The sequence below is a fragment of the Caloenas nicobarica genome, chromosome 4, assembly GCF_036013445.1.
Source record: "Caloenas nicobarica isolate bCalNic1 chromosome 4, bCalNic1.hap1, whole genome shotgun sequence".
NCBI lineage: Eukaryota > Metazoa > Chordata > Aves > Columbiformes > Columbidae > Caloenas > Caloenas nicobarica.
The window spans coordinates 38,516,031-38,542,914 of NC_088248.1; the positions used below are offsets into that span (position 1 = coordinate 38,516,031).

The 26,884-nt window shown below is 34.5% G+C and overlaps 1 protein-coding gene across 1 annotated transcript in view; it reads right to left on the bottom strand.

Annotated features, from left to right (window-relative positions):
- Positions 1 to 26,884, bottom strand: part of SPOCK3 (SPARC (osteonectin), cwcv and kazal like domains proteoglycan 3) — a 192,489-nt gene that overhangs the window by 95,882 nt on the left and 69,723 nt on the right. Inside the window, exons 3-5 of the mRNA XM_065634057.1 lie at positions 24,065 to 24,073; positions 23,922 to 23,967; positions 5,267 to 5,381 (exon numbers count right to left, since the gene is read on the bottom strand). Of these exons, the coding sequence (XP_065490129.1) occupies positions 5,267 to 5,381; positions 23,922 to 23,967; positions 24,065 to 24,073 (170 nt within the window). The remainder of the gene's footprint in view (positions 1 to 5,266; positions 5,382 to 23,921; positions 23,968 to 24,064; positions 24,074 to 26,884) is intronic.

Sequence of the window (26,884 nt, forward strand, 5' to 3'; positions counted from 1 at the left end):
CTAGTCAATTCTTGTCATTTTCCAGGTAAATCATGATCTGTAACTGAAATGCTTTTATCATGATTAAGTCACCTCTCCTCAACCTTTATTTTAACAAAATGGGTTAATTTCTTTTAGAATTGCTAGTATAATCAGAATCTACTGCTTAGTTAATATTTATTAGGAATCAGTTACTCGTAAAGAAGCTCCAAAAATCTGTGCACCTCTATGACAAGACAACTTTATCCCTCTTACAAACACCTTCTCTACTTTATTAAAATGACATAGGTATAGGCTGCTACCATAATGAAGATTAAAAAACAGTACAAAAACAAGACAAAGAAGGGACTGTAAATGACTGTAAGGTATAACCTGCAAAGAGCGTGAAAATGAATCATTAAAAAAATATATATGCTACAAAATGAATCATCCCTTATTTCTAAATATTTCCCTAGAGATTCCTTATACCTAATAGGTTAAAAAAGATTGGATCTGGAATACCTGAACTGTGTTCCAATTGCATCCTACTCCAAAACCTAAGAATAAATTATTGGAAAGGTTAAGAAATCCGACAGAAAGAACATGAAAGTCTGAGATCCTTACAAAAGTAACAGCTGTCAGTCTTTAAACATTTCAATTCCAATTTAACATGCCATGGATATAACATAGCAAAGATAAGTACGATCTCTTTCTCCCATAGCAGGGAACTGTTATGTTGATCTGCACATTTTACATAAACAAACCCATAAAAAGCATAGCAGGACCTTCACAATGCGGGCAGGGAACTTAATGTATGGTGGGGAATTCATAAGAGAGACAGATCTACATTTATCTAGAAAAATTACATGCGCGTTTAATGTATTGATTAATTTAATGCATCCAGGCATTGATTGATTTAATGTATCAAATCAATTTTAAGCAGTACAATTATTTTACTTATGGAAGAAAAAGAGACTGTTTTATCAGATTGCACTAGGATCAATCAGTAAGTACAAGGTTAGTCACTAGGTACTAATATATCAAAGACACTCAGATTTACTTGGAATATAATTTTTGGCCAGAAACTGTCTTGCAAATTTGTCATTTACAGAGCTTAAACACAAAACAGATTTCTAGATGTAACTGAGCTAGTCATCACTTCACCAGTTTCTTGCAATAAGCAGCTGAATCTTGGTACAGACTGTGTAACGACCGGGTCTCAACTAAATTAACCTCATTTGTAAATTGTCTCCTGAAGCTGGTTTGAGATAAAAGCAAAGAGAAACACTTGAAGCAGATTGATGCTTTTTGCCCGCTTCCCCTCTCCTTTCACCTTTAAGCATTAGGCTTAAATATTTTTGTTTTGACAAATATGCCAATCCAAAAAAAGAATTTCAGTAAATGTAATCAAACTGAAACCACAGGCACTATCCCATATTTAGTGTTATGGTTACATTGAAATTCTCTGCTGGGGGACAACCCTGCCCCATTTTTTCAGGTTTTCTAGAGTCCTGCTCTTTACCTGCAGCTAATCTACTTGCTCAGCACTTCACCTATACACTGCTTAGGTTAATATGGTAGCGTATGATTCACAGAAAGTTATTCTAAGAGGAAATTACACAATCTGTCACTTCATATTAAAATTGTCTGTTTCAGATCTAAGACAGGTAACAGACTATTTATCAGGCCCTACAAATCTCTGATAGCTTGTTGCTGGACTAACTTTTCAACTTTTCTGAGCCTGGTTAAGCTACCAGCAGCTTTCCATGGCCTAAATAGGTTCCTACATGTTGTGATGTCAACACAAATTCTTCCTTTATTTGCTCAAAGGGGCAACCGTAAGTGTGTGAAGATTTAAGGATTTATCTTTACCACCTGCTGCTCTGCATATACAAAGAGCACCCATTTCATTATGGGTACTCCGAAATATCCATTACCACCCACAGCCCTCCTCCTTTGATTCATCCCTTTCTATTTCCTGTCCAGTTCTCTTCCAGGTGAATATGCAAGTTCTTCCCGAAGCTCACAGCAGTGAACTCGTAATTCCCATAACTGCAGATTCAAATAATTAAATCGCCTGAAAGGGAACTGATTGAAAACTAAAACGAGTAAACGAGTTTCTATTGGTATGATGAATATCCTGCTTGTTACCATAACATTCACATCACTGTACCACAGTATCGGCAATACTGTATTTCAATATTCTACAAGTTGTATTTGTAACTGAATGACGTATACTCCAGAGCATTCCATTATTGCATGTACAAACCCTTCACAGTGTTCTTTTCCCCATAAAGCCTATCACTTAACCTATAAAGATAAATTGGAAAGCACAAAGGCATGGTAAAACACTGTTTAGGAAAAAGGAAAAGTTAATGTCAATCTCCAGAGTTTCAAAGAATCAATCAAAAATTCTATTTTACACGAGACTTTGAATTATTTGTTTATCATGCACTCTAGTGTAGGCAGTTACCCCCTTCCCACAGCAATGCACATGGAAGTACTTCGATAAATAACACTAATATATAACCTGCATGTTTTCCCCTGTTAAAGTACTTCCTCCTCCTTTCACAGGACACAGCTAAGAGCACAGCACACAGGACACAGCTTCCAACAGTTATAGCCAGCAGAGGTGCAAATGCAATTACCTGCTACCAATAAAAATCTGGCACCTCTAACCATGCCCCCATACTTTCTAACACCCTAGTGCTCCGAACAACCCTCATGACCGATGCTCTACAACACTTATTTCAGCTTTTTGTCAAATACTGTTCAGTCTTTCGAGGACAGTACATAAAGGAAATTCTTGCATCAGGATGCTATGGCACTATAACGCATGCTGGAAGAGGACTTGCCATCTTGGCAGTCCAAAGGTGCCTATAAACCTCTGATTTATCTTGCAGGTATGCAGAGTTTTCCTCTTCCTTGAGTGTCTCCTAAGGATAGTCTTTGCCACTGTATCAGTTCATATGCTTAAAACTACTTTTCCTGTGCAAGAGTCTTGGGAATAATCTCTGGAAAATCTATGAATCTATACAACAAATACATCCAAACAGAAATCTATGGGGAAAGGCTTTATGAAAAGTTCCCAGTAATCCGTGAAAAAGGTTTTCCAGAAGACATTCCTGACCGCCTTTTTTTGTAATGAATTATTTAAATTATCAGATCTTTGAAGAACAGCACATGCACATACACACAGACAAAGTGAAAAGGAAAATTTTTGCAATGAAATTTTGTAAATATTTATTCCCAACAGATTGAATGCACACAGCTGATATATTAGAAATGGATAGAGGTAGATAATATAACCTGACAGTTGATAATACAACATTTCTCATCTAATTTTTACCAAGGCTTATGAATGAGCATATTAGTCCTCTGGGAACTTGGAAAAACAGATGGCGCTGTTGAAAATCAATATGCAAATTGTAGATATCAGTGAAGGAAATAAACCTTGAGCTAAAGAAGTTAATAGAGAGACCAGCAGACATGACTGTGAAAACGCTATTCATACTCTTATCCCACAATACTACAGAAAAGTCAGAGACTGCATGAAGAAAACCCCTTTAGAAAGAAAGCACAAAGCAACTCGTTTCTCCTTGAATCTGGCAATCTGGGGGAACAGGAAGATCTAAGCTTGGGAAATCCCTGTCCTGGCTCAGATAGGTAAAGAATTGCTTCATCTAGCTTAGAGGAGTAGACTTGCAGTGCCATTCTGAAGTTTCCCATAATGATATATATATACATATATATACACATATATATATAATGATATATATATATATATAATACAATATTCAGACAAGATTTGCCTTGTAAAATACTACCTTTCTAAAAGAGTTCCAGAGACTGTGGAAGGAATAATACACGTAAGAAGGCAGATGTCAATATGTTTATTAATTCAAGCACTGTATGCAGCTTCACCTAATCTAAAAAACTTTTCAGTCCTAACTTGCTGCATATATACTTAATTTGGAGACATCGTTTTTCACTGTTTTCAATAATATGGGTAATATCAGAAATTTCAAATGTTTGTGTTGTCTTTTCGCAGCTGACATTGATATATTCCTCTGACAGTTCACCTCTGGTTGAAATTAGTCTGCCCAGTTTTGCCTGATAATACTTTATCAAATCAAAATGTTTTGCTCTACGCCGAGATTGTTTGATATAAACAGTATAGCTTTACAAATAACATAGAACTTTTTTGTTAATTAATTAACTGAAGCTGCAGATTGAGGATAGTTTAAACTTTTTCTTTCAATATGTACTACCTTGCTTGGTTTAAAATCTACAGATGGGTATATTTAAACATACCAAGACACTTGGAAGAACATTCCTTATATCATTCATAATACTGTACCAGCTCCTTAAGAAGCTTGAAATGATCCTCTTACATGAGACAAGAAAGTCTGTATTTTCCTTAGCTCTTTTCAGCCCCTACCGAGCAAAGCACTTTAACACACACTTGTTACAATCATATTATTGAAATTTTACCCTTCTATTATGCACTGTTTCGCACAATGAAGTGCAAAAAGAAAAAAAAAAAAAGAACAAGTCCAAGCCAAAAATGCAACTTGACTCCATTTCCTCAGCAAACAATCTCATGACTCAAATAAGTGTATGGTTCAACTCCCTACATATTCACATTCTGCTCCAGATAAAGCCACAGAGGTACATTAATATTTTGCCACTCTAAGACCTATATAAATAGAGCATCTGGAACTGTTCTCCCCCAAAAAAAGAGGTAAAAATAAAAACAATCTACATTCAGATTCTGGAATAACTTCATCATATATTTGTTCTTTATATTTAACCAGTCTAGAACGCAAAGAAAATTGGAATGCGTAGAAGAGAAAACCGGAGGGAAGGAGGAGGAAAAAAAAAAAAAAAAAAAAGAAAAAAAAGGGTGCCTTCCAGTATACCAGGCCACTATCTACACTTTAACAGGCAGTTTAGAGTTCCCTAGCTTCATATAAGAAGTGATGAAATGAAAGTAATGTACAGCAGCAGAACACTACCACAATCATTCTATTCATTTGTTACTAACACAGCTGGTTTTTCCTTAAATGTATTTGTATTAACAGCTTGTGATATTCAAATATGTACACCCTCTAGTTTACCAGTGTATCAAAAAAATCAAATCTTAAACATTGTAATCAAATTACACATACATAATTACTGCTCAGATCTACTCCTACTCTGCTCACATGTTGTTAAATAACTAAATTAATTATAGCGTATTTATGGTTTAGAGTCAGTCACGAACACTATAAAAAGAGTCGATAGAATTAACTTTTAAAGTATTTACCTGTGTGTAAGCCTTCGGTGACTAATGCAAACAGCAGTTTGTTGATCCTGTGCAACACAGACCTTATGGCGACTACATTTCATCTTTAAACATGGATCTTTAGCCGGATCTAAAGCTAAAAATAATTTTAGAAAATTGTTAACAATTATCTAGAAACATGCAATTGAGAAAAGAAACACATCACACAGAAAACCCACCAAGTCTGTGGAAGGGTGTTGGCCTGCTGCTTGTACAACATGTCAAATTGACAAGCACTGATTTTCACCAGGATAAATTAGAGCATGCTCAATGATAATGCCAAATGAAGCTGTGCAAAATTCCTTACCAAGAAAAATGGATCTTCATGAAACATGTATACTTCTGTATATTCTCATAAAATGTCATTGTTAGTTATTTATAAAAATCCTAAGTACCCTATCCAGCTCTCTCCTGGTTCACATTTCTAACAAAGGCAATGAAAGGCTGCTGGTTTTTAGTGTAGCTGAAAAACTTCTTTAATATTAGAATTTGCTTAGGACTTTTAGAAAGTTTGCATACCCATTATGTCATTCAGAGCACCAAATTCCCAAAGAAAAATAAAACCATAAACCAAAAAGTAATGAAAAAGAAGTCAGAAAGGCAAATGACATTGGATCAGGAGTTTGGAACATCTTTTCACTCAGATGTTGGCTGCCACAGCTCCCACATACAAGACCTTCTTAAAAGCTGTAAGCCAGGATGCTAATAAAAAAAACCATACTTCCACTCAATCCACCTCTCGTCATTCTTACTATGAAATAATAACATCTACTAAGCTACATTGCACAGTAACAATTCAATGAGACATAAATGGTGACGCGTTGGTCCATAAGCAAATTAACCCTAAGAAGAGGAAAAGCATCCATTCGCTAAATTCTGCTGTTGTGTAGCTAAGAAAGTACTCACCACCACATTTTTTAAACAATTGCCACTTTCTCACTGTAATCCCCAAATACTGGTATTTCTACCTTGAAAGTAGTTTCCCTTTCCTGCTTTCTAAGATGTAGCTTGGTTCTTCTGACTCAACATTGAGTGGTGAACAATTACACTGTCTGAATTTACTGAGATTTTAGTAAAAGAAGAAATATACTAAAATATGCAGGTGACTGATTTGTCTGACTCCATCCTTAAATAAAAATTCTACCTGCAATATGCTAGGTCTCTTATTTCTGCTTTGTGGCTGGTCCTTCAGTCTTTAATCCATACTCATCTTTGAACCACACGTCAAACTACAAATACTAATTTCTAGCTATAATACTAGAATCACAGAATAATTTTGGCTGGAAAATACTCCTGAGATCATCGAATCCAACTGTTAAAAGAGCCAAACAATCCTGTTTGCTACTTGGTGCTAAAACTGTATAGCATATTTCTTGAGTAACTATGACTACATGACAATACAGAAAAGTTTCTGCCATTTTCTGCTCTCACAAGAATCAGTTTCTCCCTTCACTGATCTCCATGGTGTCCTTCAGGTAGATCTAAATATTCTAAAACTTTTTTTTTTTTTTTTTTTTAAGTTTAACACCTCTCAAAAAAGACAAATAACTCACCCTAATAAGTTAAACACCAAAGACTAGCTTAAAGAGATACTACTGAAAATCCTAAATCACAAAATCAAGTAAGAAATCTTTGAACAACTAGAATTCAGTTTTCCTATGTTCATCTTCACCTTAGCATATTACTGTCCAGTCTTCAGTTCTATTTCAGAAATGCTCTTTCCCCGTTTTTCACATTTGCTTATAAAATATATATTTGTATACATATTTTCTGAAAGGAAAGTTAAATTTCTTCTGTTCTTCATGATCAAAAGTAAACTTTTAACCACACTTCTATTTGAACTTGATGTTAACATAAGGGTGACTAACACTGTACCCAGGAAACAAGAACCAGGCCGATCATTAGTTGCATTTTTGACAGATAACTTTGTGGTGCTAGGTATGATTAAATACAGCCTAAGCAGTGACTTTTTGAATTTCTTTCTTAACAATATTTTCAATATATTCTTAATAATATATTGACAAAGCAGAAAAGTGATAGAATCATTAATATAACAATTCAACGCAGACAGAAAAGAAATATTTTGTTAATGACAGCATAGGACATAAGCAAATATGCACTCCTCTTCCAGGTACTTTTATTTCTACAGCAAACCAGCCATAAAACCACAATGAGACTTCTATAACAAGTCTGATTACAACAACTCTAAACAAGTGGGAAGCAAATGCAGCAAAAAGTGACTGAACTAGGATAACAGAGTTGGAGTAAAAATGAACGACAGTGTATTCAGTATCCTTCTCCAATATACTTCAGATTTTTAGAACCCGTGTCAAATACTTGCATGCTTAAAGTCAGGCAGAACATAATGCCAGTCCCTAGTAAGCATGAACAGATTACTACTCAATGTACTCGTCAGAGTACCTCTTTCCAGAGTGTTCCCTGATAGAGGTAGCAATACGGGAATATGATATTGGCATATCTTTAGATAACTGTTTTACAAAACTGAAAAGGTTAATGGAATAAAAATACATGAGCAAGACAAATCTGGAATCACATAAGGATGCTGAGTTCAGTATCAAGTAGAAAATGTGCTTCAGGAAAAGGTGTGAATGGAGGAGATCATGTAACTTCTCATTCCCAATGAAATGATTATTTTCCCAAGTTCTTGGGACTCTGAAGGTGTGTTTTGACAGTTCTATCAAAATTTAGCAAGCCATAACATATCTTTTTGGCAATGTTACAGGCAGAACCCAACTTACAACCAAGAGATGGTACTATCACACTTTGCCTTTATGACAACATAAAGATGGGTATCAAACTAGGGAAGACATCTAGTTTATTGCTGGAAACAGAATGACTTTATCCCTAGAAAAGTACGCCAGGAGACAGTTGAAGATTCCACTATTTTTAAAAAAAAAAAAAAAAAAAGAGCTGCACACACACCCCACGCATCTCTCCAAAAAAATCACACATGCAATTAAATGAGAACATTTTAAGGTTAAAAATATACATATATAAAAAAATATATCTCAATGGAATTCAAAGACATGTAACTTGCAGATCAAATTAGAAAATGGCTTTGAACACCTAAGTGATGACAGAAAGAAGTGCTGGATTTTGAGAGCACCATCATAAAGAAAACTGGTGGGAAGAAAAAGAGACTGGAAGAATTTCATTCAGTTGTGATGCTTCCTTAGTTTCCTTATGTATTTAACAGACTTTTTCCACCCAAGATAAAACAGATTGTTTAGAATTCTGTGTTAAAAAATACATTTCTGTGCAGAATCCATTCACAAATTCCACCTTTTAAATGAAAGGTAACAACAGGTGTTCATCGGTGAGAATTTAATGTTAACAAAATCAGTAGTGCAAGACAGAATATCTGCAAAGCAGTCACTTCCTGGCCCTGTGTTGGTATCAGACTCAGCTGTGTTCTGACTATTTTTCTCATCTAAGAACTTTCTTTGCATAAAATCTAACAGCTTACAGAAAGGAAAGACATATCCATAAATGTGGCTGACTGATAATACTGTGCACACGCACATTGTTTGTTTCATTTGCTAAGGAACAGAGAAGTCAGGGTTGATGGGCTGTTTCTTTGAGGGTCAGGGTTTGTTTTATGAACCAAGTACTGAACAAAACTTGTGTTTGTGTGCACAAACTTGTGTATTTAAGACTTCAGACTTTGTCTTGGCAACTTTGTCCACCTGCAGAGAATTGAAGAATAGTAAGGGATTTTTGATACCATCTCTACCAATTAGACATTGATGAATATACCAATGAGTTCATTAACTTCTCAAGAGATATTTCTTTATAACTAACAGCTGACAAGAGAGCCTGAGCATAGAAGTGTTTTGGACATTTCTAAAGTGAATCATTTCCTCTCCTACCAAAGGTTTACATATACCACTTGGACTGGAAGAGAGGATGCTATCAGTTCCAGAGCATAACCAGACCTTACAGTATCAGTATTTGCTGACTAGTGGTCATCAAGCCCTGCATGAAACTCTGGATAACCTCAGGTGTGGTACACATTCATTACACAGCAAGAATGGCTGTGGGGTTGTGTGAGTGGCTACTGTGCAAGCAGAGTAAGCCAGCAGAGCCACAAGACCACATTTAGATTCAAAGGCAAGTTCAACCTTCATGGTCTGGCCATTGACATTAACTCAATTATCACTCAGTGACCTGCTGAACTTGTTGTTCTCTTCAGCTATGAGCCCCACCCCAGAAGTCTTTTCTCCTCATCCTATGTGTGATACACGGTCTCATATTTTCCAATACTTTTTTGAGAAAATTTCTTAGTTACTGAACCAGTCTTAGTGATGCAGAAGCCACAGAAGAATCTATGTCCTTGGACACATTTTCTGAAAAGTTGTAGTATCTTACAACAGCAAGAGAGACCAAATAAATCACTAACATAAAAATATGGATTTTGGGAATTTGAAAAAGCAAACTACCTGAAGGGTCAATGTCTGCTTAGCAAGCCAGAGGATAAAATGCAGAAAGAAATGTTGCTAGAAACTATGAAAAGTGGCGCAAGACTTTCTTTTATCTTTCAACATCACATGCTGTAGTCAACCCTATACTATGAAGTAAAAAGGATCTAAATTTTATGAATCTGTTTTGCACAATCTCATATTTTTGTTTTTAACGTGATTTTTTAAAATGGCAAACTTACGGATTGCATTAGTGATTTTCCCAGCTTTGCAAAAACTACCAAAAAAAAAAATTACAAAAGCATGGAAATGGCTTGCTTTTTTTTTAAACCTGTTTTGCTTCGTACCCAGAACAGACAAACAGAAAATTTTCATGGAAAATGAAGGCTAAACCACAAGAAAACTTTTTTCCAAAGCCATAGTCTGAAGCTTTTCATATTGGGGAAGAACTAGGCTCCCCTTACAATGCAGGGACCTAGATGACTATGTCCAGTCTCCACATGGAGTCATCTTAAATATCTTAAACTACTATGCAAATGCATACATTTGTTCCAAGAAAAGTACTATTGATTTCATCTAAACGTATAACTCAGTTAACTCAGGAAATACATGAGTCTTTAATTCTTCACTGCTGCTTCTAGCAATCCCTGACAAAACATGCCTGCTTTACTCCAGCTTACTCAGAGTATATAGACTCATACTGATAACACCACATTATTCCTTTCCATTTCTGCTAAAATAAGCAGCTATGAACAGTACAGTGTTCACGCCAGAAATATCACAAGTGTCAAAATCCCATTGTGAAGCCATTTATGTATCCCTCAGAGCTATTTTCTTCGGCATTAAACAGACAATAATCAAGGATTTTTTATTCAATTCATGTTTACTGAAATTATCTTCATAATTACGAAGGCTGGGGGTCTTTTTTCTCATAGCTGAAGTGAAAATGTAGATTGTACAGAACAATTATACTGTCATTAAAAACAGATGATGGTTTCCACTATGGTGAGGAGACTCTAGATGTAAGCAATATGTTTATTTAAAGAAATTATTTCTGGCAAGCCTTATTAGTGACTATAATTTATCAGCTGACTTCCTAGAAAGTCAGATACAACCAACTCCTAAGACACATGTCTGATCTTAGCTTTACTAACTTGATAATATCCAGTTTTATTTAGCTCCAAATATTCCGAAAAGTGAACTTGCTACAGGTTATTTGCCTATATCCCTACTTCACATTTCTCCATGTATAATATTTGTCTAATGTAACATCAAATGTTATGTTAATTACATTTCAAACAGAAAAATATCATTTTCACAAAAAGTATTAGAAAAGTCTAAAATACTTTGTAACATCTACTGTTTCTCTAAGAACTTATATTGTAAATTAAAAATAATGTGCTCTCTGCTGAAAAATTATGAAACAGAATTAGATCACTTGGTGAATTTTATAGATGGATATGGATTTGTTATTCTCACATGCTAAGGAAGCAATTAATATTCAAAAATTGATTCAATTATTACTAATGGATCTATTTATTTATAATTCAAATTTGAAAGAGCAATTCAGCAAAGCTTTCCATCATCTCTTCTGTAAGTTAATTTACAGCTAGCACTAGCTGACAGTAGCCAGAACATCATTTTTATTATGAATATAATACTAAAACCAAGATTATCCAGACATAACATAGCAATCCTCTTAACAGGAGCTCTGTGGCAGAAACCACAGTAAATTACCATTATTTCACAACCTGCTGAGTGCATTCTGACACGTTCCTCATTCTCTATACCCAGTAAAACAAAAGGGGAAAAAAGGTTAAGGACAAAGTTTTCAGACTTAAATTCTATTTTTCTCTTCTAAAGCTTGTGATTCAATTCTGATGGCCAAAATAAGAACCAGGTAGACAACTTGCTTTACTACACTTACCATAACTTAAGCTATGTTTTGAGTATCCCATGAGTGGTTTAGTTCCTCTAGTTTAAAAGGCAGGCCTGACTTCTTTGCTTTCAAAGTTTTCACATTTGACAATAGGGGGAGAAAAATACAAATTATCTAAAAGTTTTAACTAAAATATTAATAATTAGGTCAAATGCCTAGGCTACAACCCTAGGCAGATAGACACCTAGACAGGAATGACTCATATTGCCTGATTCAATAAACCACATAGTTCCTGAAGATACCTACAGGCCATCAGTGTCTTCTCCATTTAGAAAGATGGTGGTTTCTTACCTCATCAAGAAAAGTGTTGGGTTTAGAGAGATGAGCAGAATCCCAGCATCACAATTTCCAGAAGCAAGAGCGAGGAGCGCAAGGCAGAGCACTTAAACACTCAGTTGATATTGTCAGCTAACAGAGAATCCAGATAAATGTTAAACAATAGTTAACAGTGATGGTGGTTATTTTTTGCCTAAATCGTACAGTGATTGGCACCCAAAATTTGAATCCATGCATATAGGTCCTCCTCAGCCACAGATGGTTTGAATCCACACTACTGTGGATTCATAGCAAGGCATCCCTATTTTGCTATGCAACACATCTACTGAGAATAAACACCTTTTAACTTCAACAGGAAAATGAATCGTTGTGCAGGTAACAATCTGAGATTCATGAATAAAAATGAGAGAATAAGTAAGAAATAGCCTACCTCAGTAACCTGATGGGAATGTTCTGAAAAACAAGAATCTCAAATTTTTGTTTCTCCTCCCAGGGACTGTATTTGCCATTTAAGGTTTACTATTGTAACATGAAAAGCAGAATGGGCAGCTACAGCTGGGCATTCACAAGAGGAATCTTCTTGTATATTTGTTCCGTCTGGCGACATTAACCTACAACTTCAGTAAGGATGGAGAGAAGGTTTTTCTGTAGGTGGTCAAGCAAGTAATTAGGAGTTTAGATTCAACCCCCTGAATGTTACAGCCAGCCTCCAAGTCTGGTTTCTAACTTGAGAGCAAATGCTTCAGTCATTACAGTGGCTGTGTGCATGGAGGTTGCTTCTACCCAAGAAACACCTACTGTCATGACTGCTCAGGAGTCTCCATACTGATGCATCAGGGTCAATTGTGTAAAGCCACTTACTAGGCTTCTGTTCAGATATGTCGCTGTTCCTAGCGTTTTATATTACTAAGCTCTCGTACATTAGCACTGAGTGTCAAGTTGCCCTGCAATGGTCGCAGTTATGCAAGATGAAGTTATTGTAAGGAAAAAAACATCTAATACTGAGCTAGAATTATCTGACATGTAAAGTACTGCCATATTTCCCTTTTCCTCACTTTGACATTCAAGTTTCAAAAATACGTGTATAAAAATGCATTTATACTGACTCATAATATGGAACCTGCTATTCTGTATACTGTTAACGTAATTTAAAATAATTGCTCAAAAAATAAAATAAAAGCTGGCAGTCTCTGTTCTTCCTCTGGAAGCCTGATCTCTTTTTCACAATTTCAAAATAGTTCACTCATTCTTTCTCCACTCCCTTTTAAACAATCGTCTTCATTGCGCCACACATTTTTTAATCACTCATGCAGAAGTGTAACCTTTATATGTCCTAATCTACCCTTGCATCCTAGCTCACAGAAGAGTAGGTATTTGTGTCCTGAAGAAGCTGTACAGGACATGTTCCACCAAGGGCTCCTTCGTTACTGTAGTCTCTGACTGAGAAACTTTACTCTCAGTAACCCCAACAATATGGTATTAGGGATGAGAAAGTTTTCCAAGTGGGCAGATTCCAGGATGAACGGTTATGACACAATTTATATCATAAAAATATGTCTATGAGAGTACATGTACCTGCATGACTAAATGTGTGTGAAACAGCTAGGAAGCATCTGTGTATCACTTTTTTTTATTAAATAGAACTGTTTAAATAATCTTACTTAAAAGACTATTGTACTGCTGAATGTCAAATAACTGATATATCATTTAATGACCTCCTAGTTTTTTTCTAAATATCTTTTTATTCATTAAATCTCTAAAATCATCAAAAAACACCACCTATTGGGACAACTTTTGCACAAGTTTGGCATTTCTGGCCTGCATACTTCATCTGAAATGCAAACTGTGTGCTTAGCAACATCCACTGATGCACTCCACCTACTTTCAGCACTGCTGAAACCAATGTGCATTAGATTTCTTATCTATGAAACAGAAGTTGCAACTCTTCATATACCGATGCTTATTAAATGTTTTGGTATCTTTGCTATTAAACTTTCACTTGAAATCTGCAGAAATTAACAGATATTACACTACCATAGGCTGTAATTTTCTTAACAGGATTTACACCTGAACAAAGGTTATATTTAATCTTACTTATGTCATCAGGTTTTGGGCAAGTGTATGAGTGGACGAAATATGAAATCTAAAACTTTCCTTTCAAGATTTTAAGAACAATTACTGACTCCAAATTTCTCAGACGTTGAGTGCTTACCTTCCGACTTTCAAAAGATATTTCAGCAGTACTACCACAAAAAAAAAAAAGACTCCACCAAAAGTAAAACCAAACCAAACACCACACACACTCTTTTTGCTCTCGAGGTAAGGTACCCCAAAATCTCTAGTTACCTTTGACAACCTTTGTCCAGGCCCACAGCCTGAAGCGACCCCATTTTTCTTTCTTCAATGATTAACAGTAACAGTTTTGTAATTTCTAAATTACAAGAAATTCTCCCCTTCACAAATATCTGTCAGATCTGCTTCAAAAACACTCCCAAAATTTTGTGTTCTGTCTTTTGGGTACTTCTTGAAAGCTTACGAGAGAATAGCTTACCCATAGCTCAAAACTGGACGTAAATGACAAAATCCACAAAGTTGAAGTCAAGTGCCACCCTTACTTATCTGTGCAAATTTGGAAAAGACCCTATTTATTGAACTTGCTGAAGAACAGAGCTACTTTGGACCTAGACTGGTGTAACTGACAACAAAATTAAGACATATTGAGCTTCTTCTATATATAAGAAGAAATTCTCAAATACTCGGAAAAAATATCCAAAACAGCTATGACTCATAGAAATATTTGAATGGTTGGCTACCATCCTTCAAGATTTCAGCAGCTTTAGGGAAGGACTTTTTTTTTTTTTTTTTTTAAACACAGTGTCCAACTACTTCCTTGATTTGGCAGAAAGAAATAACACCTTAAAGCTACCTGCAAGTTCAGTACTAAACTGTTAAACATTATATTATCTTTTCTGAAATACACTAAATCATAATTTAGAGACACAGTGCCTGCATTAGAACTGACCTTTGGGTTCTCCAACTCTGACAATCAGGGGAAGGAAACATCTGCATACTTACCACAGCAAAAAGGCATCATCTTGAAACTTCTCCCACTTAATCTCACATGCCAAGATGATTACCCTTGCAAAACAACATGCTATAAGATGTATTATAATTCCAGTATCTTAGAGAACTGATCAATTTCTGTATTTAATTATGCATTTTTATGTTAAAATAAAGAGGGCATTTTAATCAGATTTTTTTTTACTGTAATCCACTTCATCTTTTAACTTTTTTAAACCAGCTAAGCCAGAATCCAGTAGACTATTCATATAAAATATCTATTATATCAGCAATATGCACATATATGTATTTTGAAGAAGCCTGGTGTAATATAAATAATCAGGAAATGTACTTGTGATAAAACTGAATGAAAATTTCCACATAAAATATATTCTGTGAAGAAGTCACAAAAGTTGAAATCACATCTTGCATCACAATATACAGAGCACATCAATTTTTGAGTCAGTTAAGCTTTTGTACACATCCTGGCTCAGATAAACCACCTATGAGATGTTCTTTGAGCTTAAAATACTGCAATTAATGGTAATTCTCAAATGCTTCAGTTTTGTAGTATTTATAAAGATATTTCACTGTTACAAGATGATAACCACAAATACACCAAACCTGTAAAAGTTTGAAGTAGATTTAAGTGGCCATTAGGAAAAAGATAGATATATATATATACACACACGAACTTATTTTCTGTAAAATGATAAATGCAAAGAAATTGGACCTACTCCATTAAAAATTCAGTTCATAACATTCTTTCCAGGGTTTATCTTGGATGCCTAGATTCATGTTTGCATGAAACATTTCCGGTCTCCAGATGGAGAGAACATTATCATTCAGAAATACAGACAAAACTCCAGGTTTTCTGCAGTTACTAGCTTGTAATAAAGAAATCTACAATTTCAGTCCCTTTTCAGTATGTACCTGTGTGTCCTGACTCACAGTTCTCAATAACTGGCATAGCACAGAAAAGGAGGGACTTGCATATTACCAGTACATGGACAGGCTGGAGAGGAGAGTAGGAACACTGGAGATAAGAAGTCAAGCAAGGTGACCTCAGAGCATGCAATGCTTCAGACAGAGCATTCCACAGCCAAGTCTGGCCTTTCTCTCCAAAAGGCACCTTGACTCAGGATAACACTTTGACAGCTTAGACTTACTTTTTCTATTAGCAGATAAATACAAAAAAGTGCCTAGCAAATACCAGTGAGCATTTTACTAACAACCTGGGTTTATTAATATCACAAATATTTTTATAGTACCAATATTCATATTTTACCTGATCTACAGATATTTTTTGCAGTTTTTGCCTAAGCCCTGTTTTGAAATTATTAAGGCTGTACCTATGGTTGGACTCTGTGATCTTGAGAGTCTCTTCCAAACAAAATTATTCTGTTCTATGATTCTGTCAGTTTCACAGCATATGTTTCAATATGTGAGGCAATCCATTTGTTTCCATCCGTAAGTATATTTTTATGAATCTGCGACTCTCTTACAGAGAGAATGTCTCATTTTAAATGAGACATAGCTAAATAAAAAGCAAAGCCTGAACATATTTAATTACATATTATGTAGTATACAAAAGCAGAGATAATGTTCCAGAATTATACTCACTCCTTTCTTTCTTTCTTTCTTTCCTACTCCTCTTTAAAGAACTTAAAGTAGCCTCTCTGGAAAAAAAACTAAATTCACAAAATGAAACTGCTGGATCTGCCCTTTAGTCTGTCTCACGGATTCTCAAATCTAATATATTCAAGGTTCAAATAATAAAATGGTTTTTATTTACTGCTGGCCATGCAGATTCTGACATGAGAGGTCAAGTGGTTTCTTAGAGTGTCACAGATGCTAATAGAACAATTTCTGTTAATTAAATGAGAACTTGAGGTGCAATCCTGAAATCCTATTATTGTCTCACAATCCTGTCCATCAAAATGCAAGGACAATGCAGAGGTTACTAACAAGAATTTTACATGCCAATGCCATACTGTAACTTATTTGTCCTGGGATGTATGTTCTTTACACAGTGTAAATAAAAAATTAGTAACGAGTTATGTATATGTCAACGAGAGATAAACAGGATTACAGAAACAGACAAGAAAAACCTTAGTTAAGAAAACAACTTAAATAAGGAAACAGGTTTTAAAATATGAGGCAATTAAATAAAAACAGGTTGAAAGACAACTTTCAACATTTAAAATGTGCTTTAAGAACTGTCAGTCTTCTATTCAAGTTCAAGAAAACTTTGTACATGCTTTTTCTTTACATTTTTTGTTGGGCGTTTTTTTTAAAGGGATTCATTAAGCTATTTCTCTTTCCCTCACCACTAGACAGTAACGTGATTTCAGATTACATATTCTTAATGACTTCCTCTATTAGCTATTTTACAAGCTTTTTTATTAAATTCCTGTGGCAAACAAAGTTCATTAGGCCACTAAGTGAGCCTGTAAAGAAGCAGTCCTAGTACACACCAAAACATTTCCAAGCACACAGTCCTCTGGGAGCGATGGCACTTGTGACTCAAGGCAGTTAACTGGGACATCTCAGGACAGTAGGCAAAAGTAGGACTTTAAAAATGAAGAGATTTGCAAGACTAAAGTTTAGCAGGTTTGTGAAATGCAAAGAAATGGTTCCATGTACCCTTTGCTGCCAGCTAAAGAAGGTCTGGTGCTCCACTTCTAGCCAGTCACTGTAGCCCTGTGCCACATTTCTGGTTTTCTGACATAACTATGCGTGGGTCTGAATGGCTACCTGAATCTGTGATTTAGCCAGATTAAAAACAAACAAACAAGACCTCAGCACTTTTTAATTTATCTTATGACAACTCAAGAATCGGTGACTCTACAGACCTAACATCAGGGCACAAAGAAAGGGTGGCAGGGGAGCAGGAATGAGGGGTGAAACTGCTACTGAAGGCAAGCAAAATCTCTTATTTTGGATTGGGTTTAGCCTCACTAAAACCCTTTAAACAGCCTTTCTTAAAACAGCTGTAAGAACTTAGAATCCATTCAAGGATTCTACACAAATAAATACTGAAACAATTTGAGATCCACAACTAGAAAAACAGCTGCATACTACTCAGTGAACCTGAGTTAGGAGCCACTACTGTGAACCGTATAGGACAAGTCACTTTTGTGGTGTAACCACAGTAGAGAAATTTATAAAAGAGAAATAATGAAGAATCACTGAAAAGCTGTTAAAAATATTTCATGCTTATTTACTAAGACTGGACTATATTTAAAATTATATGTAACACATTTTAATTGCAAAGTACTCTAATTTGTCTTAAAAGTCATGAATATATATTCCTAGTTTTAGAACATTAATAGATTTCCTATTAAAACTAGATCATAAGTACATATATCAAATGTAGCCAAGTTAAATCTGCATGACTGTTTTAACAGTCTTCAACTAATGTATCTTCATTAACTCCCATGTAGCTTCCCAGGGCTTGCAAATGAGTGACTCAAATGCTTTTATTCAATACGACTGAAATATTTCAGTTCACAGTATATAAAAATATTCACAAATTATAGACATGTGTTTGCATGAACTTCTATATCCTTAGCTACCCAAATTATTACAGAACTAGGTAGATGAAACATAAAGAGCTAAAAGGAAAAGGCTCAATTAAAATATAAACATTTGTAATTATTTCAAAATCTATTTCTGCTGTAAAATGGTACCTACAATATTTCTGCTGTATACAGACCTCTAATATAACTTGATCTTATAAAGGCCAAAACCAATTCAGCAAAATGCTCTACAAGAAATGTTATAAATATATCTACAAACCAGCTATACCTTCAGGGTGTTCATCCTCCATGGAAACGTCATTTCATATTTTTTCCATTACATGAAAATTCTCCACTGTTCCTCCAAGGTATTTCTATTGAGCAAAGGAAAACATCCTTTGCACTTTAAAAAATTACGCTAGTGTCTCTGTGTATGCAATTTTATTCAATAGCTACACCCCCCAAGCTTTGCTACCATCTGTAGTCTAAAAATAATATGTGCCAAAAGTATCCTGTATATTTTTATCTGATGTAAAAGTGGTATGTGAAGAAAACGTGTTAGCAACTATGTTTTTTAATTTGAGAAAACATTGATAAAACATACATTAAAGCTATTAAAATATTCAACTTGGCATAGCCCAAAACACAAAACATCCCAATCACTTGTTTCTAAAACCACTGAAAGGATAAAACTTGCCTTTTAGAAGCAACTAAAATACAATTAATACAACGTTCAGATTCATTCCAATAATAATACCTGCCCCACATGACTGTTTATTAAGAATTTACATTGTGATACTTACAGAAATACATAAATATGTGTATGTGTGTGTATATATCTAGTCAAAACATTTATTTAAATATATTTTTCTATCTTATATGTATATAAGCAAAAGAGAGTTCAACGGGAACAAGTATTTGGACAAATGTCAGATGTTGCTTTAAGGAACGGTATTGATGAATTGCAATGCAACTTGTAATATTTTTCCCTCTTTTAAAATAACTTAGATTTTGCAGACCAGGAGTAAATATCACTGTATGTTTTCATAGTGAGATCTAACCTCCTGGAATGCTCAGACATATCTCCATGTAATCCCTCTTATTTATACTAATGGAATTACACAGATCTGTCCACCTGAGCAATTTTGACATACTTAATCATACTAACACAAGAATGCCTTTCAAAATACACCAAAGTATAGAATAGTTAAGTGAATTAAGACACTATTAAGACACTCTTTTTATTATCATATGCATGACACTTGATTCTTTGAGCAAGACTTTTATATATTACAACAAAATATTAGCATGAAGATTTCATTTCAAATTAAGGACGAATTTTGAAAAAAATATGAACATATATTATCAAAACACAGTAAATATATAAAAAAAACTTAGAAAAGGCTTTAATAGTCATATAAATCTTAGAAAAATAGTAACTGTGTGTAGATCTCAAGGATATGCCTATACCGTAAGCATTGGTTCCTCAAAAATACTACTTCCAAATTAATATAGGTGTTGTCTAAAAATAATTTGAAAAAGGTCCCCATATATTGCTGACTTCGAGCAGAATACACAAAATAATAAATGTAAATAATGAGAACTCACTAGTCTGACTACTAGTGATACTGATAAGGAGTTACATGTGTACCAGGTACCTATACAACAGCCTAAAAGACAAATAGGTGGAATACAGATTTTAAATGACAACTAACAATTTGAAAACACAGATAAAGCTAAACATTACCCCACCACCTCTATCACATGTAGTCAGCTGAGGTTTATACACTTTAAAGGTCTTCATATTTTGTTCATATACAGATTTTAAAACTGTAAAGTTCATGTATCATGTAAAGTTGCTATAATTTAAAGCAAAGAAAAAAAAAGCATTTCTGCAAAAGTACAAGTAATTACTATAACCCATTCTTTTCATAAAAAATAGAAAAAAAAAATCCCATCTAGTAGACCTGGACTTCAGACCTTTTAATGCCAAAAAGATTCCTTGCTTATTCCATATTTTCACAGATTTATAGGTAAATTTCTGGAAAGTCAAACAGTGACAAAAGGAATAAAACAAAAAGAAATAAAACACTGATAGAGGTCAGTTAAGGATATTTATTTCTGTCCTCAGTGAACTTATCTACCTGTATCTTCAGAAGTATTCTTAGAAAACTAAACACAACAGACATGGGAAGTTATTACTGCTCCTGTTTAAACATCATGTATAGTAAGTAATTTTAGTCTTTCATTGCAAGTATATCTCTACATATTAAAAAGTTGTTATTGGAGTATCATGTTTTTATTTGGGAGAATGTGTTTTAAGGAAGACTCTCACTTGAGAGAGTAGCTGCTGCACAAACCAGAATGGCAGTAACAGAAGATTGAAGGGGAAACCCTCATAAAGATCCTCTAACACAGACTGTCTGGATTGCAACAAACCCCAACAGGTCACAGGACTTCACAGTCAGTCATTTGTGATGTCTCCATTTATTGTTTTGAATAGTTCACTTTGGTAAAAGAAAAAAAAAATATTAAAAACCTGTAAGTCTACATGTACAGTTACTGAGGTAAAAAAGCTAATTAATAGTTAAACCCTATTTAACTTTAAACTTAGCAGTGAAGTGGTCCACAACTGAGGTGGAAGGGTGCTGGTGTAGTGCTTCTGGCACAGCCCTGGAATGACACGTACAGACTACCCGAATGTACACCTAAAACTTGGAAAAAAGTGAGAGTTGGTAGACTATAAAAACTATCTCAATTAAATAATACGAGGAAAAAAAATGTGCTGAGTTTGTCACTGCTGTCTCTTTTATTGGCGAACATAAGGAATCATAAAGGACCAGATTTCTTCAATAAGTCATGAACATTACATTCAATCCTAAGGAAATGATATTTGCAAGGTTGCCACACTTATAAAGTATGAATAGCTCTTCCCACAAAATATCACCCAAGATCACTTTTCCCATTTGATGAGAGAGACTTGAATGTATGAACAAATGCATGCTACTTCCATAGCTATATTTATTCTCAGGAATATTTGCCTATGTTTCAAAAAATCCTTTCCAATTACAACCAGAAGTAAGAGGAAGCCAATTCTTAAAACATGGAGACCAAGATATTGACGGGGAAACCTTTGTCTATCTTTTGTTGTATCTCCCAGATCTAGTCAGTGATGTTATTTACAGACTTTCAAACAAACAACAACAGCATGCAAGCCTCTGATTAATAAAGAATATCTGTATGTCAGAATCTAGAAAATATCTAATTCTTGAGAAACTGTAAATCTTTTGACATGCAGCACAATTCAATATCATTGCTAAATTCAATACAAAGACTAAAGCAGTTATTGCAAGAAAACTGAAAAGAAATGCCCTGACAGGTGATAATACCTGATACTCTTTAAATGATAGATTGACAAATTAAGACACGGGGAATATTTTTTAAATAACATAACTCCAGTGTACCTTTTATTATTGAAAAGTGTTCCCAGCTAGCATTATTTGGTTTTCAGTTATAAATTACACAGTAAAATGTAGATAGAATAACTACTCAGAAAATGCATTTCGCTCTTCAATGTTAATTTTCAGTTAACAAGGACATGAAAATAGAAAGTTGAACTCTGTAGGCATGCTTTTAAAATATTCACACTACCCAATACACAATGCAGTTTGCAAACAAGGTAGGACAGATAACCTTAACATGTTTTCTTAGTTGGGTTTGCAAATTCAGAAAAGTATTCTACAAACATCAGCATCAGGATCTCCAAAGAATTCGGAGTAATAGAACAAGCCAGGGTATGTAAAAGTGTAAATCTGGTGGAAAAAAATACTTCAGCGTAACTTCTGAAAAACTAACAGCAAACTGGGAAAAACAAAACAAAACAAACAAAACCCAACCAAACAAAAAAACCAAACAAATCCCAAACAAACCACACACCAACACATATCAAGTATGCGATAACAAAAAAATTTTAAAATCACAAGCAAAATTTACAGTGTATCCAATTCAATGTCTTCCGATGAAAGATTTTGCCACCAGTAAGTCATTAAAGTATAACCTCGTTCTCAAACTAAAAATGTATTTGCAGGCCATGCCCCTCAAAAAAAAAAAAAAAAGAAAAAAAAAAAGGAATAGACTAAAGGTACTTTGTAGTGAAGCCTGCTTCTTAGATGAGGTACTTCACTAAAAGAAAGGAATCTTTCTATCTGAGGAGCCTACAGTTAAGTACTTTTTGTATTAGTATATAATGAGGAGAGATGCATGATCTGTGAAATTGGCAGGTTCTAAAATGTTCAGGCTGCCATGGATCAAGATTAACACAGATTTTCACCAAACCAGAAGAAAATCACCACAATTCACAGAGTAGTGATAACATAAATGTGACTTTTTCCCCTCCATCTACTCCTCTCCCCCACAAACTGGCAAAACAAGCCAGGTGCATTCATTTAAGAAATTAAAGCATTTCCTTTCACAGGCTTACCACAGTAATCCTGAATTAAAGTGACAAAGGCATAGAACGTGGTGGAAAGTTCATCTCCAAGAGATGTGGTTGTAATAAAATACAATTCATTATAGGTCTCTGTTAAAAGTCAGTAACCATTATGCAGAACATTCTTTAAATAAAGTAAACATTATTTTTGCAATACATTTTTATCTCAGACTGTAGTGTACAAGCACCTACACTGTTTCTTCATTGCATTTGTGCCATTGGAATCATCAGAAAAGAAAAAGTCTCTGTAGTGCTCCTGATAACAATTAAGAAAACAAAAGGATCAAGTAGCCATACACTTTGAAACAACATACATGAAGTGGATTATATTGACAGGCCTGCAGAGGTAATGTTTAAGATGAAAATTTGCTGTGTTGGCTCAAATTATTTTAAGGCTGAAATTGTTGTAATGTAGCATTCTCAAAGCTCCATCTGTGTTTTGCCTCAAGACAGATCACATGAACATGACAGAGACTTCCAAAACTGTTTTTCTAGATCTTCCTTTATCAGTGCATATAAAGTGATTTTCAACATTTTAATGATTTTTAAACTACAAAAGACAAAAATCAGACTGCAGACTGCATTCTTCAAATGTCCTACTGAAAATGCAACAGTGCTTAAATATATAAATAAAACAAAACAGAACTACCCGAACCCCATGAATTTGTTTATATGAGGGGAGCTTCAGGCTACTTTGGAGCTTCCGAATGCACCCATCTCTGTCTCTAATCAAGAATTTGCAAAAATCACAGATATAAAATGATGATTAGGCTCAATTTCTGGTCCTCTTTAAATCGATCACTTAAAGAGGGAGAAAATGACACAAATTCACAGAATTCTGCAGGTCGACTAGAACAGGACCACAATTAGAAATAAATTTTAACCCATACAAAAATTAGTAGCAGAATCTTACCTTGATCAAATGGTTTACCCGGACTCCATGTACGAAAATAATCATCCTGGAAGGAAAAACAACCTACATTTAGTAAAATGTAAGGAATCAATGTATACATGAAAAACTCACAGAATCATGAAAGACAGAAGATGTATACCAACCTCAACTTCCTAGAAAAGGTAAGCAGTAAAAGACAAATGAGAAAAATATTACAGTCGTCATAGTGGGACAAATTACTCACATAGAATAAAACAGTGTAACTCAGAGGCCATTTGCATTAATTAAGTAAAAATGCTATTCAAACAATGTTACTTACTAGCATTTAAAACAGAAAAAGTATTTGTCACAGTACTTATACAGGTAATGTTTCTAGCATCGCTTTTTAAACGTTACAGTAGTTTTCCTGCACTTTAAGTTCTAAGATACTGAAGAACTTATGTTTTACATTACTGATTTTTCAAAACCCAAGCTCCAAAGTCATCATCAATAAATACAACTACATTTTAAAGAATGATATATAAATATTATAAAAATATATATTCTGTTATGTAGTTTTCAACTGCATCAGTGAGATCTGTCATTAAGTCTAATTACCTCTATTTTCTACAAATCATCTTCCTAAACATAAAATATCCTACTAATTATGTCATCAGCTGTATTAGACTACAATTTCAGGAAGGAAAAGCTTGAATTAAATAAGTTGCTTTCAAGATTTTAAGAAATTCGATAATAAATTACAAATTCATAGCTGAGATGTACATAAACCAATCTGCACAGCTCAGATAATAGGTGGAACAGGAAAATTACTACAATTATTTATTATCATGTCTTAATTTGCCATTCTCTAGAACAAAATATTGAGAAGACTGTACAAACATTTTAATGTCTGCATAAATTAAAGTTCACAAACTGCAGTGGGTGTATTGTCACAGTCCAGCAGTTCCATCCCACTTGCTAGAAGATCACAATTACCACCATAAAGAAACCTCAATTTATAAAAAAATATAAATACTGGGAAAATGTGAGTCTCATACAGTTGTCAATGCCAAACAATTACAACTTAAAGATCATCAAGCACATCTCTGCTGGAACAAAACACTCTTTGGGTTTTAGTGGTTCAACAGATTTACCTCCAAGGGGAAGAAAAGCCAGTGTAGCCTAAACTGTATTTCACTGATGATGTTTTATTAGTAAAAATGTTGTTATGGGAATGTGTGGTTTGAAAGAGGAAGAAAGAAATGAGCAGAATCTGGAAGTGCAGAATAGAACCACAGTTCTGTACCAATACTTATGCATTCCTTTACTCTAATGCTGCACGGATTAACTAAGAATCAGTGTATGTTATTTGCCTTTTTAATTGCTATTTTTTGAAAGTAAATAAATACAGATAGGCAGATCAGATTATTTGAAAAAAATCATTGTCATTTCTGTTTATCTCTTCCATTATTATAACTTTTCCAATTATATCCCTCCTAGTAGTAACTATGGAGATGTTATTCCTACAGTGGTGTTCTAAACAGGTTTGAGCCAGCTTTAATGCTGTTTCAGGAATCACACCACACTGGCAAAACTTTCAGTTATGGAAAAATCATGGAAGTGGTAGAATCTCTTTCCATTTCTATTAAGTCAGTAATGTTCACCCACAATGAGCCTATTCAGAAAATATGTTTATTATTAAAATGCTGAAAATTTAGAATAACTAAAACATAAGACTTTGAGAACAAAAGAGCAGTCATCCTGAGTGAGACCAAAATCCCTTCTAAGGCAAAGTCTCCTGTTTACGCTTAAGGAAGAACATAAGAGTGGCACGTGTATTACACATTCTCAAGTTGGCCTCAAACCAACCAGATAATAAAGCAATTCTTGTTCATCTCTATATTGCAGACAACTTCACAGATACCAAATATAACATCCCTCAGGCATTTCTAGAAGTAAGAGGCTTAGCTGACTTCTGTCTACAAAGCCACTCCTGCTGCCCTTTTCTGAATCTTTTCCAAGTCTATTTTTTTTGATACAGTATGTCTAGAGTTGTGCTGAGCATTCAAGATGAAGCAGCACAATGCATCTATACACAACAAAATAACACTATTTTGTACTGTATTCTTCTCCCCATTTTGCCTACCCCTCCATTTTCCTTTTAAGTTTGTGGGGGTGGGTTTTGGTTGTGGTTTTTTGTTGTTGTTGTTTTTGTTTGCTTGCTTTGTTTTGGGTGGTTTTTTGTTCGGTTGGTTTGTTTTAATTGTATGATGGTTTGAATAGATTATGGTTTGCATGGAATTTTCTGTCTTAAATCCAAATATATATACCCACATACCATATGTACCTGTACTGATATTCCTAAGGAGTTACTTAAAGTCCATTATTAGATAAGTTAAACAAAATTTTTATGTGCCTCTAAAACCAAAATAAAATAGTTAATTGATTCACAGATTAAGTAAGGAAACTGTTTCAATAAATTACAGCTCCACAATTTTACAAATATTCCTAAAGCTATTTCACCTATCACGTGTAGAAGAACCTGGCTTCCTGTTACATTCAGACCTTTCCTGATCTTCAGTCAATAAGAGTTTCATTATTCTAACATTCAATATCCTCTTCAGAATATCATCAAGATGATAATATAACTTACAAAGCTTCATTTCCTATAAATGCAAAAGGCAATGTCTCAGGAGAAAGCCTATGACTTCTGATTTTCTTCAGGGGCTTCCTTGCCTTTGCCCTAGGCATGTTAAAGGGCAAGTTGTAGAATTATACAGAACGAAGTCATAAATTTGTCACTGTAACCATAAGGCTTTTTCAACATTTTCTAGCTAAAGGTATCCATGCATTTTAAAAGGAAAATTCATCCTTGCTGCTCTACTTGAAACTATGTGAAATTTCAGTAATTGAAGTCTCTCTCTGAGACACATAAAGCACTTCTAATAACTGTGTATGATGGATTTCAATGAGTTTAATATGCATACCTTAAAATTATGCATGTT